General features: G+C 31.5%; 1 protein-coding gene across 3 annotated transcripts in view; it reads right to left on the bottom strand.

The window, feature by feature from the left end:
• Positions 1 to 208: 208 nt before the first annotated feature.
• SPOPL (speckle type BTB/POZ protein like) overlaps positions 209 to 17,119 on the bottom strand; it is a 67,812-nt gene continuing 50,901 nt past the window's right edge. The window contains exons 8-13 of one of the 3 annotated variants that reach the window (XM_036236413.1): positions 13,157 to 13,247; positions 12,934 to 12,989; positions 11,469 to 11,591; positions 8,140 to 8,282; positions 7,996 to 8,049; positions 209 to 4,483 (exon numbers count right to left, since the gene is read on the bottom strand). In XM_036236413.1, the coding sequence (XP_036092306.1) occupies positions 4,339 to 4,483; positions 7,996 to 8,049; positions 8,140 to 8,282; positions 11,469 to 11,591; positions 12,934 to 12,989; positions 13,157 to 13,247 (612 nt within the window). In that variant the 3' untranslated portion in view covers positions 209 to 4,338. Of the gene's footprint in view, positions 4,484 to 7,995; positions 8,050 to 8,139; positions 8,283 to 11,468; positions 11,592 to 12,933; positions 12,990 to 13,069; positions 13,248 to 17,119 lie in introns of all 3 variants that reach the window. The other 2 variants (XM_036236411.1, XM_036236412.1) reach the window with 2 other exon arrangements.

A 17,119-nucleotide genomic window follows, 5' to 3' on the forward strand; every position in this document is an offset into this window, starting at 1 on the left:
TAATATGCATATTTAAAGTATACACATATGTAATACTTCACAACTAAGGAATAAGTCTTTAGTGGGTTCCAAAAAATACTAGATTCCCTATGTAAAAAAGATAACTACTCTGCACGATTTAAAGTTACTATATCACATACATGGTTCTTTTGTAAAGCATCATAGTAATAAAAAAGTTTATATTTTCAAATAAAAACAAACCAATTAATTCTGCATAAGTAGTAACAACTTTTATTTTAACGCAACGTGCTGAAACCTAGAAAATATTTTCAGCAACAAGATACCAAAAGTATGTATCTCATCGTTAACATGAGCTGATTAAAAATTAGGCTGAAAATGTCAATATTATTTTTATACATTTGAAACTTGAAAATCAGTTTCCCCCAGAACTAATTTTAAAATAATTTTAGCAGAATTTTATTTTCAAAAGTGGGACTCACTTAAGTTATACCTTCATTCTAAAAAGAAAATAAATGTAAAATTAATTGGGTTACAGTATACAATGATAAATTCTAAGAGAAAAAATTTATATATAAGAATTCCTTTTCAAACATAGAGTCCACATACTGCAAGCAGAAGACACAGCGTGGTGATTTAATTCCTGGTGATGAGGAAGTCTTGCATGTGGTAGGCACTCAATATTTGTTCAACTAAACCTAAAATTTACATCATTCAATGAACACTTAGAGCTCATAACCTGTATAAAAGAGGTTTGCAATATATTATTTGTGTGTGAAAGTGCTGTCTTTATAACTTGAAAACACTAAAATCTACCCACCCACCTTATTTTGCAAGAATATATTGAATATTTTAATTTTATCCACCAAAGGAGCATGAACATCCAACTTGAAATAATTCACCATTTGAAGTATACTTGACCATGAGAAAAGCTTGTGAGTTGGATTTTAACAAAACAACTTAACCAAAATCCCTAGTGTTCTATTTTAGTAACACTGGGTAGCATCTATGATCCACATTTTTATTAAAAATTCTGCTTAGGTTCTAAATTTATGCAAAAAACTTCAATGGGTAAATAAATTAGTAATTACACTTTTGGCAATCTAACTTAGGTCTAATTTAAAAATAAGCCAATAATGTTCATGACAACTTTTTAAGAGATCTCTATTAATATTTTAAACTTAATTTTAAAACTAATGATGTCCTAAAAAGGCACTGTTTTTACAGTTCATCATGCAGTAAATTTGTCACATTTTTGAAAATTACAATTTCCTTGTCAATCAACTGTCCCAAGCAAAGCACATTTAAATGAAATATTTCAACTAGCCTGAACATTCAACATTTAACTGAGTCCTATTTTCTGAAATTCACTTTTTAAAATATACCACACACAAATCCAAGTGAAAACAAGTACATATATACTCACGTACACACATGCACGCAAGTGCACACACAGATGCCCAAGTGACCACATAATACATGCAAGGTTCTTCAATAACTACTTCAAGACAATGACACACAAGTATTCAAGGAGGTAACAATGGCAAGCCATAATATTATGGCACCTTCATATTTGTGCTCCAAATAACAATACACATTAAAATTCAAAAATGAAAAAGGCACAGATATAGTGTTTCCATATCTGAATTTAAAGGACAGTTTTCCAATGGCTATTTTTGTAATATGTAACATTTAAAACCAGTCACTACTTTTCTAAGGAAATGTTCTGTTTTAGGTGACAAAAGGGAAATAGGAGCAGGCTAAGAATCAAAAGGCAAGACTGCTCTGGCCAGAATCTGTGCCTACTGAAAACAAATGTATTTTAAAACTAAAAATAAAAAAGGCTATTTAAACACTCATGTCAGAATACATTAACCGTTTTTTTTTATCATTGCCTCAAGAATCCACAATACCAAAAATATACATAATAAATAAAAAAAAATAAATCAACTACCATATGATTCTGTTAGTATAAAGGTAGGCATTATATTATCTGAAAAGTGGACATTTCTACAAACGTGGATATATTCTTACAGCACAGTGTTTGACGTTTTTGGTACAAAATGTGCTACCAAACTTTAAAAAAAAAAGTCTTTATAATAAAACCCTTAAGATTTGCAATAAACATGTAAAACAAGTAAGAGCAAGTTGAAATGTTCATTATATGATGTTATTACTGAAGTCACTATGGTTAGAAATGTAGATTCAAGCAGTGAATTAATTCACAATGTGCCTGTGTGCATTTGCTATAAATGGATATACCAGTATTTTTCTCGTATGACAACAAAATTCTATAGCCCGAGGAATTTTTATTTTCTTATAAGACCCCACAAAATTTAAATTAAAATCTTAGTGTATAGGTATGTGTTTTTCTTAAATTGTACATTATAAATTCAATGAATGCAATCTTATGGTGAAGTTAAGGAAGTACGTTTTTAGCTCACTATAGTACTGTTTCATAGGATGGAGTATATTAACATGTAAGATTCTTCTATCCCAAGGGATTTTTCCAATTTCAAATTTAACACAACAAATTCTCAATGAAACTACACAGAAAGATATGAAGATATCAGAAAAGATCATCCTTTTAAACTCGTTGGTCATAGATAACAAGCACTTATTTGACAGTGATGTTCAATGTAAATATGAATCACTCTTGATATGTTAGAATTGCTTCAGTAAATACCTAACAAAGAGATAACAAAAAAAAAATCTATTTTAAAACTTCAGGCTTAATTTTTTTTCCTTTTGTCTTAAATTCAAAAACTAAAATTATTCAAATTTTAATCTGGAGAATAAAGTTATATATGCAAATATATAGGTATATGCATTTTTTTCCAGTGACACACTTTTCCTCATGTAGTCAAATAGAAATCTTGCCTAAGAAGCATACTGTCAGTGTTACAGGAAAACAGATGCAGTGACTTGACACTGATAGCTCCTACTTCTCCAGGATAATGCACCAGAACAGACCTCCATTGTGAACAGCTTTCAAGCATTGAACATGGGTATGTGTTTAAAGCTAAAATTCATGTAAATTAAAGAACTGGCCCATAAAAAGCAGTTTATAAATAGTTTATCCTGTTCACATTATGCAGAATTTCATTATCATCCACAATGTTAGTATAGTAACTGACAGAAAGAAGAAAGATGTGGGGGGTAGGGAGGGGAAGGTTGAGTATGGCCTGATATATTTCTAAGGGTTCTCTCCTTTAGTTTGCGATTAATATCAGTTCATTATTTTTAGAAGGAGAGTAGACTGTCGAGGATACATTAAGTGTTCAGGTCCTTCTCCAAAGTGTGATAAAACAGGAATAAATTCAATAATGAATATCTGAAATTGAAACCAATTTAACTATATGAAGAATATCTTATCTATTATCACAAACATCCCAGTTGCTTCCATCTGTCTTAAAAAATGCTTTTCAAAGTTACTACATAATTATACCTTATTAATTCCATCAAAAGCAAAAAAATATATGTACCATTCAGCATACAAAAGTTACACATTAAAAAGTGCATATATATTTTCTTAATTGGCCCACTTGTTAAATTTACATTTGGTCAGCCTTCCTTTTAACATGTACAGAATTCTTCATATAAATGTAGGTCACTATAATTAAAAAAAAAAATAATTCAGCACAAAACATGCTTTCTTCTTATTGAAATCTTAACCTTCAATCATTGTAAACTTGGATAAATCCACAAAGAAACACACGCAAAGGTTTGTTATGCTTCTCTTAGTTTGAACAGTTAACATATAAACATCACAAATTTTACTAAAAATTTGGGCCAACTCATTGCATATTTGCCCCCTGAAATAAAAAATAAATTGGAATTGAAGCAGTGTATTGCCATAATTTACCTTGAAGGTAAGTGGGTTCTCCTCTATATAGAACTTAGACTGGAGACATTACCAAATATCTCCAACACAAGTGCTTTTAAGGAAAACCTAGTTTTAAACTTTGAGATAGCGTAGCACAAACCCTATGAAATTTTGCTGTTCTCAAGCTAATGGAAGATACTTTTGAAACTTAATATCTTCAGTTATCAGTATTACTGCATTATGGAGCTAGTGCAATCCTGCATAGCCTTGGTCAAAATGACAAGGCACAATAAAAAAATTAAAGTATCATATGAACAAGAGAAGTCATTGGAGATAATTTAAGGCCTTGAAGTGAATTAGAGTATAGTCAGTATAATTTAAAGCTGAAGAATAAACCATAAATTATCCACCTGAAATGCAAGCAATATGTTTTCGGCTTCTGTTCTGTGGACAAGACAACAGAAACAACTCTTGCTTATGGTTTGTCTATTAGAATCCTTCTGGACCTGGAGGAATAAAAGTCAATTCCATTTTTCTACAGTTCATGGAAGATTTCAGGACTGTTTTAGCCGTTTGCGTGGAATGCCAAACTGTGGACACTGTGCAGAAGCTAGTGCTCGGAAGGCTTCTGCTACTAAATGAGGGTGAGACTGAATCATGGACTTCCACCCTGATGTTTCCATTATGTCTGTTGCTTGGCTGAAAAATAAAATTAAGAGATGTTTATTAAAGAGAATTTTCAAAATGCATCACTGCTTTGTCAATTTATTTTAATTTATAGATTTCAAAGTGTTTTGAACATTCTGCCTCCATCTATTCAAACCCTTTGAATTCATTAAAATATCATCTTTATCTTACTAATATTTCCTATTGCAAATGAAAATGCCAAATTTTTCTAGACGTTCTATTCTCCTAAAGTATGTGACACTCATTTCCATAGCCCTGCTCTCATAGTTACCATTTCTATACCGGCTCTTCCAAGAGTTCTTTTCCCTGGCTTACACTCAGGTTTTCTCTAGAATTCCAACTTTTGCCCTCCTCTCTTCTCCCTTTAACATTCATTATTCATTCTATCTCATTCACTTGTCACAATTTCAGCTATCATATTCAATGATGACAACTACTGATTTGGATTTAGCAAATCCTAACCCTCCCATGAGGTTTGTTCCCAACCACTTGCTCTCTTTACTTAGATGTGCTTCAAATTCCTTAACTTCAAAATTGTTAGGTAAGAATTCAACATATTTTTCCCCAAGCCCCAAATTCTTCCTCCCTCATTTCCAATAGGCTAATGCTTCTACCATCACCCAGTGATTCAAGTCAGAAACCTGGGAGTCATCCTAGACCCTGTCCTTTCCAGTCAATCAAAGCCCTATTTTAATTGCCAGATACACTGAATCCCTAGTTAAGGCCCACAACATCTCACATATCGATTATTACGACAGTCTCCTAATTTGTCTTCTAGTCTCCTATATTACTATTCTCAAACGAGCTTCCATGCTGCCTTAGTAACATAAGTATGACCGCATCAGCTCCTCTTCTATTATTCCCCAGTGCTTGTATCCAAGCTCTTTAGAAAGAGAAACAGGTTTTCTACTTCATCTCTCTAGCTTTCCACCTCCCACTTCCATGCCCTGGTATTTTGTATATTGATATCGAACTGCTTATTATACCCTACAAACAAAATACTCACACTGAGCAATCAGAGTAAATACCTAACTGCTAAAACAACAAATCTCATTACCTTTTCTTGTCTCTTATCTTCTCTCCCTTGTACCAACCCAACATCCAAATGATAAACAAATATTATAGATTGCTCCTTCAAAATACTATATCCTTTTGTTTTTCTCTAGTCCCTCTGTCACCAGGCAAGTCAAATATCACATTTCATCTCTTGCGTGAAACACAATAACTTTCCAATTGGTCTATGTATTATTTAACCTTGCTCTTCACCTACCACACCATCTCAACCTCCCCACAATATATTTTCTAGCTTGCATTCAGAGAGAATGCTAAAAACACAAACCTGATCAGGCCGTACCCTAGGTTAAAACCTTTTACTGGATACCCATCACTCTTTGAATAATGTCTAAAAAAGCCCTAATGTTGTCTACGTGGTTTTCCAGAATATGATTCCTGCCTGCTTTCCCTAGTTCTTCTCATAACCTCTCCACTCTATACTGGTCTTTTCTATCACCAAAACCCGATTCCCTTTTTCTGGGATATCCTTTTCACCTTACCCTCTTCTTCACCAGGGTAACTCCTACTAAAGCTTCAGACCTTTTACTTACATAATTCCTCAAAAAGTTTTTCTCCGACTCCTAGATTATGTTGGTTCCTTTGCTATATACTCGGATGGGCATGCTATACTTGACCTAGCATACTTTATTTCAACTATTTGTTTAATTCCTATTTATCTCCTATTAAATTATAAACTCCACAGAGCCAGGGAAGAGATATGCCATGTTCACCATTGTATTATTGATACTAAGCCCAGTGGCTTGGGTATTTACTAGATAATAAATATAAATATCTGTAAAATAATCAACTACTTGCTTCATGCTTCTATACTTTGATTCAAGCTATCCTTTCTGTTTGAAATGCCTGTTATTTCCTTTTTAGTTCTGCTAATTCCTGCTTATGTTATAAGACAGCTCAGTCAGTCATCACCAGGAAGCCAACCTTAAAGCTCCAGGCTGTGTCAAGTACCCTACACATACCCTCCTTTATCACATTGCTTATCATATTATAATAAAAGGATATATTCGTGTATTTGTTTCTTTCATTAGATAAATTTTTCAAGAACAAGGATCCTTCCTTATTACCGTTTTTATAGGCAGTACCCTAGTATGGTATTTGAGACACATCATTTACCAGGGTAAATAAATGTTTGTTGGACTATACACTAGCTAATAATAAAACAGTTTTATTTGCCTGACTTCAAATTACCAGTATGTCATTTTGTTTATAATTTCAACTAGTTGTTTAGAATCACACAGACATCTCTTAATATACCTAACATTATCATTTATTTAATTCGACAAATATCTATGGAACATCTGTACATAAGGCAGCTCCTTTGGGAAATATAAAATAAGCTGATATTTTTTGACACTGAAGTTATACAATGTAAAATATTTCATAACAGAATAAAACTAGAGTTGTGTTAAGAAAATAAAGTGGCTAAGTACAAAGGATCACAAAATTGTCTTTTGCTTCTAAAACATTATATTTTAAATTCGAATTGATTTTTATCTAGGATCACATACATGATGATAATGTATTATGATACACTGACCAATATATAGTACACCCAAAAACTTAAAAGTAGTCACTGATATTTTTACTTTCAGAAAAGAGAATTCACAAATTGATAGAAATTCAGTCAACCAACTTCACATATACCAAAATGGATGAAAGCAATGGGAAATAACAAACGTTCATTCTATCGTCTCTAGCACTGTCTTTTTTGACTTTCTTATATCAATTTTTGATAATCTGCGTAAAATGGAATTTAAGAGTTTATGAGCAAAAACTAATCAAAAGCAGATGCAAATTCTTCAACCTACTGACTCTACCTCTTTTGATTTTAAATAATTACAATGAGTAGAAAAGTCTCTAAAAATGAGAGAAAACAAAGAAAGGAATAATAAGTTTCAAGAGTTCATATTCAGAAGGCCCAGGCTGAGAAAGATGTAACAACTATGCCATCTCTTACAGTTTTACCAGGGACAAGTAAAGATTGAATTGCTCCCATTTTTGGAATATTAGGCAGCTAGCCTGATATAGCATTTGATGCAAGGTACTTGGCTAACCTAAAAAGCAATGGGTTAGCATTCAAATGTAAAGACTTTATAGGCAAATTTAGAGGGTACATTAATCCTAGGATCAAAATAAATATTTTCCATATTTTAGAAATGCTTTCTGAAGGAACAGAGAAAGGATCTCTATTAGCCATTGAAATGCTTGGACTCAACTATACAGTGAGTGAGCATATGTGCTTAAGAAATTAGAGCATCCATCCCAGTTCACATTAGCAGCTGATTTCAAGAAAGCATAGCCTCAAGAATCTACTAAGTAGCCAAAACATTATTTTTTACATAACCAGCAGTGTGCTTCTGGTTTTGTATTTATCGTAGATGAACAAAAGGCTATGCAGACAATTTCACATAAGCAGATTAACTTTAAGTTAGAAACTGATGTCAGCTTACTTGCTGTTCCAGTTTTTCCCATCTTTACACCCAAGCTGTCGAAGTACACTGCACCTGCATTGAAGATTTAAACACACTTAAAAAAAAGTCTGGGAAAAAAAGAGCTGAAGGTGTCATGCCCACTGAAATACAGATGTAGCTTACCTATTAATGAAGTCTATGGCTTGTGCTTTCAACTGTTCTGCACTGTGCAAATCTGCAAGGACAAGGGTATCAGCAACATTTTCTACTGAGAGGTTACTACACAAAGCTTCTTCACACATGACCTTCAGCCGTTCCAGTGCATACTACCCAAAAGGAAAACATAACCATTAAACATTAATTTAAACTACCAAGTTTTAAATACATAATACTTGTGACTTAGAAAATAAAGTTAAAGCATATTATACTTTGAACTGAGGGTACTTTGAAAGTTTCAAATTATTTTTAACCTATATGAAGAAAATATTAATATAATCAATAGAAAGACAAATTTTCTTTAGGATTTCAATGGGCATAAGTATAAATATACAGTATTTTAAAAACAGGACTTTATTCTTAAAAAAAAAAGAAAACATCTTATTACTCAATACTCTTTTGGTGAGTATATTTCCCTTCTCTATTTTGAACATAAGTATACCATCAGTACACTGCATGGTGTTACAACTCGATCTTGAAGAATTATAAAATTGAACAAATCATATTCATAGCCATTAAAAAGCCTTAGTATATGTTATAAATTATAACATCTTCAGCAGCTTTATTAAGGTTTAACAGACATACAATAAACTGCATATATTTAAAATTCATACTTTATAAGCCATATAACCGCCATTTTATCAAGATAGCGAACATATTCACCATCCCCAAGGTTTTCTCCTATTCCTTTGTAATCCTCCTTTCTCAACCCATCCCAATATATGCTTTCTACTGCTATAGTTTGCATTTTCTAAAGCCTTCTATAATTGGAATCATATAATTTGTACTCATTTTTGCCTTGCTTCTTTGACTCAGTACAATTATCAAGATTCATGCATATCGTTGCCTGTGTTTCAACAGTTCAATGTTTTTTACTGCTGAGTAGTATTTCATTATATATAGACAAAATACATTGTATCTCTCCATTCAACTGTTAATGAACATTTGGGTGTTCCCAGTTTTTTAGCTATTACAAATAAAGTTCATATAAACATTCATGTATAAGTCAATGTATGGGCACATGTTTTTTTTTTTTTTTTTTTTAGTAAAAATCTAAAAGTGGCTCACTGAATCATATGGCAAGCATAAAACTTTTTAAAGAAACTGATGAACAGTCTTTCAAAGTGGTTGTACCATTTTATAATCCCAATAGCAGTGTAGGAGAGTCCTAATTCGTCTACACCCTTGACCATACTTAGTATGGTCTTTGTGATTTTAGCTATTATATATAATATGTGTGTAGTAGAAGTACTTGTGATAGTTTTAACTTACATCTCCCTAATGACTAATGATGCTGAGTATCTTCTCATATACTTAAATGATATTATTTCAAGCAATGTCTATTTAAATAGTTTCTCTATTTTTAGAAATAACATTGCTTTCCTAAAATTGAAGTTTTCCTGTTTTGTTTTTATTTTTAATTACAGTTGGCATTCAATATTATTTATATTAGTCTGAGGTGAAGAGCATAGTGGCTAGACATTTATGTAATTGACAAAATGAAACCCTCAATTAGCCTCATACCCACCTGGCACTATACATAGTTATTACAATACCTATAATTGAGTTTTGATTGTTCTTTATATAGTCTGAATACAAAAGCCTTTTATCAGATATATTCTGTACAAAAGCTGTTTATCACATATATGCATTTTCTAAAGCCTTCTAGCCCAGTCTGTGGCTAGCCTTTTTATTTTTCTGTGTCTTTAAAGAAAAAAAGTTTTGAATTTTATTGAAGTCCAATTATTAACTTTTTCTTTTATGTATTATGTTTTTGGTATCATAGCTAAGAAGTCTTTGGCTAACACAAGATCATGAAGACTTTCTCCTATGTTTTCTTTTAGAAGTTTTTAGATTAGGTTTATAATTCGTTTTACATTATTTTTCATACATGGCATGAAGCTCATATACAAAGGTCATTCTTTCATTCAATGAAAGTTCATTTTGGGTGGCATATGGGTATCTGATTGTTCCAGCACCTTTATTGAAAAGATTATCCTTTCTCCAATGAGCTGTCCTTGCACTTTTATTAAAAATTAGATACCCATGTACATGATAGTCTATTTCTATACTCTCTATTCTGTTCCAATGAGTGATTTTTCCATCTTGTCACCAATACAAAAATGTCTGAAATACTGAAGCATTATAATAAGTGTTGTTATCAGACAGTGTTAGACCTCCACTTTGATCTTCTTTTCCAGTTATTTGATTATAGGTCCTTGCACTTACAAATAAATTTTAAACCAGCTTGTCAAATTCCAGGGTGGGGGGGGGGAGGAGCCTGCTAGAATATGTTAGTTCTACTAATCAATTCTAAGAACTGAAATTTTAATACTGAGATTTCCAATCCATAAATAAGATTTATCTCCATTTATTTAGGTCCACCTGAATTTCACTTAACAATATTATAATTTTCAGCATACACATCTTGAACATTTTTTGTGATTTAATATTTGATGCTATTGTAAGTGGCATTTTTAAATTTAAATTTTTATTGAAATAGTTATAGATTCGTGTGCAATTCTAAGAATAGATTCTCTAAACATTTGGCCCAGTTTCCCCCAATGTTAACATTTTGCAAAACAAGTACACTATCACTATACATATACATACATACAAATATGTGTATATATACACACACGCACACACATATATACATATGCATATGCATGTACATGGATGAAAGTGGCATGATATCAATACTCCTGAAGAAAGCTTCTAATGTGCCTTCAGGATTGAAAACTACTGGTTTCAAGATTTTCTTTCACGCTTACAAAAGTCACCATCACAAAAGAGCATTATAAAACTGACATTGTTTTTTCTCCTTCTATGCTATCACAGTAAAAAACATATATATGAATATAGAGAATTAAACCAGACAAAATACCCAATATCCCCTCCTTTCTTTAATCAGAGGTTAGACACTGTATCTTTTTAAAACTTAAGGATACCTAAAAATTACATTAACTTATATATGCTATTATGTGTGTATTCTTACAACCAGAATAAAGATACACTCAAAACTATTGCATTTACAGTTTAATCTCCCATAAAAAATTCACTTTCTTTCATATACTGGCTCAAGATATTTTTTTGTCTTACTGATTAAAAAAAAAAAGTCTCATTTCCATATTATCCCACTGTATGCTATTTAATAATACTCTCAAGAGCCATCTACAAATAGTACAAAGTAATTCAACATTTTAAGTTATTTGGGGTTTTCATTTGACGGTGGCTTTCAATATACATCAAAAGCCTGAGGACATTGTTCAGATGTTTAAGACCTAATTACTTACTTTGTCTGCAGCTGCCAACAAGTTGTCAGCCATTTTGTCAAGGTTTGGTGCTTTCCCTGTGTAAATGAATCTCATCATTTCTTTAAAAACCTCAGGGTCTACATCATTTATTTCCACTCGATTCTGATAATGAAAACACATAAAAAAGTTATACTTAAAAAACATACACAAATGAACCAGAAGGAAGCTTTAACAGTAATTTAAAAGCCCCAAATCTACACTCAAATACTGTACAACTCAAATATATATTAAACTCTATTTTAAAATTAAAGTAAATCTTCGGTAAGCTAAGCAGGCAAAATGAGACAGGCAGGTCTAAGAGGAAAAGTATATCCAGCCAAGCACTACCATGTAGGACTATAAACCCCAATTTCTCATTAAAAAGAATAAAACAAACCAAATATCAGTAGGCCAAACAAAATACATGTGTAAGGCGTCTACTAACTTTCTTTGCTGAATTCCTAAGCCTCCCAAAATTCTATAACCTATGGTTCTGTTGCCAGCCACAAAAGAAGGGTCAGGTTTATGAGATGATTCCAGAGCCCACTAAACCTCTTATCTATGGGCACCTTGCCTCTCTGCTTGATACATACTCAAGTCCAAAGAGGGCAGTTCCTTTTTCACTCCTCTATCTTTGTAAATTTGGTATTACTCTTGGGGTCAATTAAGCTAAATATCTAACACTGAACAATACCAAACTTTTCTGACTCTTTGCTGGCGACAGCACTCAACATCATTGATATTTCCTCACTTGGATGTGATCAGAAGACTGATCACAGTACCTGCCCAGACCAATAATCAAAAGAAAAAAGCAGCTATTTTGTTGCAGTCTTTAGTTTTGTAGAAAGAATAAAGTTGAGCCACACAAACTCTGGAGTTGTCCAGTTGGAGCACTAAGGATCACATATAAAACAATCAGCAAAGAATCAACTTCTGTTCTTTAATCTGACAATATTTCAAGATGACAAGTGATACAGAAACATCTGGGAAAACCAAATAGGTAATATCTGAATTACAGTTAGTATATAATAATGTAATTTATGTCTCTTTTGTTAAATATAATAATATCTTATTTTAGTGGTAAAAAGAATGTAGACATCATTTTTGTTCTAGAAAACAAATTCCAAAATCAATTCATAAAGCCTAGAAAGGAGAAATATACACCTTCATCAGAGAACTCTCAAATAGCTGTAGACCAGAACAGTTCTTTGGACAACTTACCCTTTTGGATAACCACTACCCATTTATTTTCATACCAAATGGGAATCAAAATAGCTGTTATCTGGAATGTTCAACCACAATGGGTTACATCTACTGTTCTACTATGAAACATTTTTCTCATCTATTTCTTTCTAAAAATCACAGTATAGCAAAAAAAAAAAAAAAAAGGACTGTTACTTTTAAAATATACACCCACTATTCTACATTTGTACAAATTCAATATTAGCCTTTAAACCATGTTTACCTTTTTGCTTTCTTCCATTTCGTGTTCAAACATTGCATTAAAAACTGGGGATCGAGCTGTAACAAGATTAAGCATCATTATTTAATGCACGGATTTATGAAAGAAATGTACTATATTACCCAAAAGTAGAAAGTACCTGCAAGTACAGATTTATGAGCTTTAAATTCTTGTCCTCTCACAAAAAAACTGCAATCTGTAAATCTTGTGTTTTCCCAGAGATTACCTAAATCTTCTGCTAGTCGACATTCAGGCACCTTCAAAGTATTTGTATTAGTATGCCCTGATATATTTACTGAATCTTGGACCACACTCACCTAATAAAAAAGGGACAGTAAGAAAAACACTTTTATAATTTACAATAATTAGTTACTAAGACTATAAATTTCTTATCATCAAAATCATTTGAATAATTCAATGTAGTCCTAATCAAAAATGCTAATACTCTGAGAACTGAATTTAACGATACAATTTAAAGAAGAGAATACAGGAAAAAATCTGAAAAAGTTAGAACATTTTCAAGTGATACTATGTAAATAAATGGCTTATCAACTCATTAGAATGTTTCATTACTGAAATAACTACAAAAATTATTTTTTAACAAGAAATAAGTCATAATACAATATCAAAATTCAAACAAGGAGAAGGTATTTTTGTGAAGTGGAGCAACTTAAAGTTTACTATACATACAGTAAACAGAATTACAATCATAATGATTTTACAGCATTAAAAAAGGTTGTAAAACTACAGTCTACAATATGCAATTTGGGAAGTATTTTAAGTGCTATTCCTACATGTTTCAACTCTAGTAAAACTGATTTAAATATCTAGTTAAACCGATTTTAAAATACAAGAATTCTCACAAAAGCAACTTTAGTTATTAAGGTTCATGGGAACTTTTATTTAAAAAAGACAGTAAGAAAAATACAAATATAATATGATTTTCAGACCTTTTTCTTACCTGCTAACTACTCAGTAAGTGAAAATTGATATAATTATAACATTGCTTTTATAGACTCTAAAAAAAATATGGATTAAATTATCTCATTAAAGATGACCACTATCTACTAAGTCTTGCATACCACTTATAAGAAAATGTACTCTTCTACTAGAAATATCACATTTAATAAATTGAAGAAAATTCATCAAGTGCATGTTTCAGAGTAAATGAACCACTTTTTACAGAAGTGTTATATTAGTTACCAATTGTTTTAAGCTATAAAGTTTTATTTCCTATACTGCAATAACTATGTTGATTTAAAAACATATTTCACAGGCTTTCTTAAATAAAAGTAGATATAAATAAGGACTTATAAAAATACAGTAAACTATGTAGAAAATGTAAATTAAAAATGGAAATATTGGACAAAACTACTAACATGCTAACACAGAAAGTATAATAATGGTCCAGTATAAAATCTTTTGAGAATATTAAATCTCAGAAGTCCTCATTCATCCAGATGTATAAACATGTATCTCACATGAATGAATGTATACTTCTAAAGAAAAATTTTACTTCCTGAGGATATTTTTATTAATCAATTTGTTTTCCCAACCTGCATTATTAAATACCTTTTAGAATCATGTGTCATAGAAATTATTTAATCCAATCTTATTTTGTAAAAATTTTCAAAGTGAGATCAAGAGAAGGTAACTAAAGTGTCCTCTATCACACTGCTGATCAGCATCAGAGGAAGTCTAGACCTATGTTCCCAGATTCCTTTTTTCATAGCACTCTTTGTAGTACATATTTCTTTAGATATTTTAAAAAATTAGTAGTACATTAACGCAACTATGGTTCAAAAAGGATTTATCACAACAATCTTATGAGATGTTTTTCTAAACACAAGAGCCAAAATACTGTGTGTATACATAAATAAAGATTCTCTTATTCTATTAAGTTTTTAATTATTCAAATGGTTTCTAAAATTTTGATAACTATAAAACAGATAAAAGCTTTGACTAATCTTTACTTGATTGCCCTGTTATACCATACATTATGATTTAATGATACATAAACCAAATATGTTAATGTTAATATTCAGGGTTTAGTTAGGGATCAGTCATTTTTTTTTTTTAAATCACAAAAACAGCATTTATGTGTTCATAACAAGCATTTCTCTTGAAATTTTTAGACAGCAGGAATTGGACCAGTTCAAATAATTAGGTAAAGTATGCAATGGAGTTATAAAAATGTGATGATATATTAAATTTAGAAATGGATTTCTTAAATTCTATTTATTGTCTATTATCCTAACTCAAAATTGTATATTTAATGTAAAAATCTGGCAAAAACCTAGTAAGAAATAAAAGCATCAAAAAATAAAGCCATTATTATCAGGCATCGATAATGATGATGTTACATTTGTATTCTGTATATGTAATCATAATTTAGGAGAATTCGTTGTTGATATACACATCTACACAGTATTGTTATAGCAACCACAAACTGACACTTCGGACTGTAAAGTGCATTTGAGGGACTATGTATAGAGCAGAAGTTAATGATCTAATTAAAAATTGATATGTAAGAAATTCTGATGATTATTTTCTTGAGACCTATAATTAAGAAATTGGTAAAATTTTAGGTTTTTTTCCTAGTACATATTCTCAAATACAAGTAATGAACATTCTTACTGAATGGAACCTAGAGTAAAAAATTCAGAAAAAAGGCTGAGATTCTTTCCTGAGGTTAGACTGTTATTCTTTCAAAATACAAAGACATATGCACAATACTCAAAATTGAGAAATGCTGCAAAGCAAAAACTCAAACTAATTTGACAGTCCTTCTATAAATATGCTCTTGGCTCAATTTTTAGAATACAATTTAGATTAAAGATAGAAATATGCAGGTTCTAATCAACTGCAATACTCTGGAATCTGGGTCTCCTCTAGCGTGGAATTAAGGTGACGACTGGTTCCAATTTTCAAAAATCTCAATACTCCAACTTAACTCTGAAAGCTAGGAATTTACGAAGGTGTGTAGTATTACAAATTTTGCTACTTTAATTAACTACCTAGCCACCCCTCACACTGGCTCAAAAGTGAGAAACTTTCAACAGTACAATTTCACATCATCTTATAGAATAATGGGTCTCTAACTTTTTGATTTTCATAGATAAGTATCCTTTTTTTTCCCTTTTATTTGGGTTATAGAAATAGGGTCGCCAACTTTTCATTTTGCCATGAAAGGGCTTTCTGGAGTATAAAAATCCAACTTCCATCCATTATCACGACTATTTTAAAACAGAAAGAATATCTTAGCAACTGAAAACAACCAAAAAAGGTATCTTTCCAAATGAAATAGTTTACTTTTATAAAAAACCACTGTGTGTGTGTGTGTGTGTCTCTCTCTCTCTCTCTCTCTCTCTCTATATATATATATATATATATATAGAGAGAGAGAGAGAGAGAGAGAGAGACACACATACATGTATATATTTTTTTCTGTGTATCATGGAATGGCATGGATTTCAAAAGATAAAAATTAATCTAATCAATTTTCTGTTTTTCTTACTTATTCCTCAATTCCTGTCTTCTGTATCATTTTGGGAAAGAAGAGGCAGAGCTGTTTACACAGCGAGAAATCTCTACCTCTGGCTATTTGATTCATAATATGGAACTTGCAAGATTAAGTTATGTCTTGCACAAAAAGGGTAGCACCAAACTGCCTTACCTGTCTACAGCACCACTTGCAGGGGAGGGGGAGGAGGCAGTTCTTTACGTAGAGCAGTGCAATGCTTCCTCCTCTTCTGCAAGCAGTGCTGGAGATGCTGTAGAAGGAAGGGCATCAATGAGAGGTACGGAAGAAATGGTGGAGGGCATGAGGTATGTCTGTTCAAAGTACTTTTTGTCTGCCTATGCCAAATATGATGCCCAGGGTATAAAAAATGTCTACATCAATAAGAAGGTATACATAACAGTATCCAAAACTGAATCTGATCAATGGTAACTTAAAATGTATGTCATGGTGAGTTCTATTTTAAGGCCATTAGTATGTATAATCTAGCATCTAGATGAAAAATATACTTCAAAAATATGTATCAAAAAAAAAAAATCTTAATTTCAGCCTTCATTCTGAATTTCTTGGTTGTCTAGGTTCAAATTCAATATGCTCAGGAAAACATCTGTAAATAATATTTCAATTCTAAAAAAAAGAAATTTTATCTAAAAAGTTGATTCACAAAAA

This window comes from Rousettus aegyptiacus, unplaced genomic scaffold (assembly GCF_014176215.1).
Source record: "Rousettus aegyptiacus isolate mRouAeg1 unplaced genomic scaffold, mRouAeg1.p scaffold_m13_p_2, whole genome shotgun sequence".
Taxonomy (NCBI): domain Eukaryota; kingdom Metazoa; phylum Chordata; class Mammalia; order Chiroptera; family Pteropodidae; genus Rousettus; species Rousettus aegyptiacus.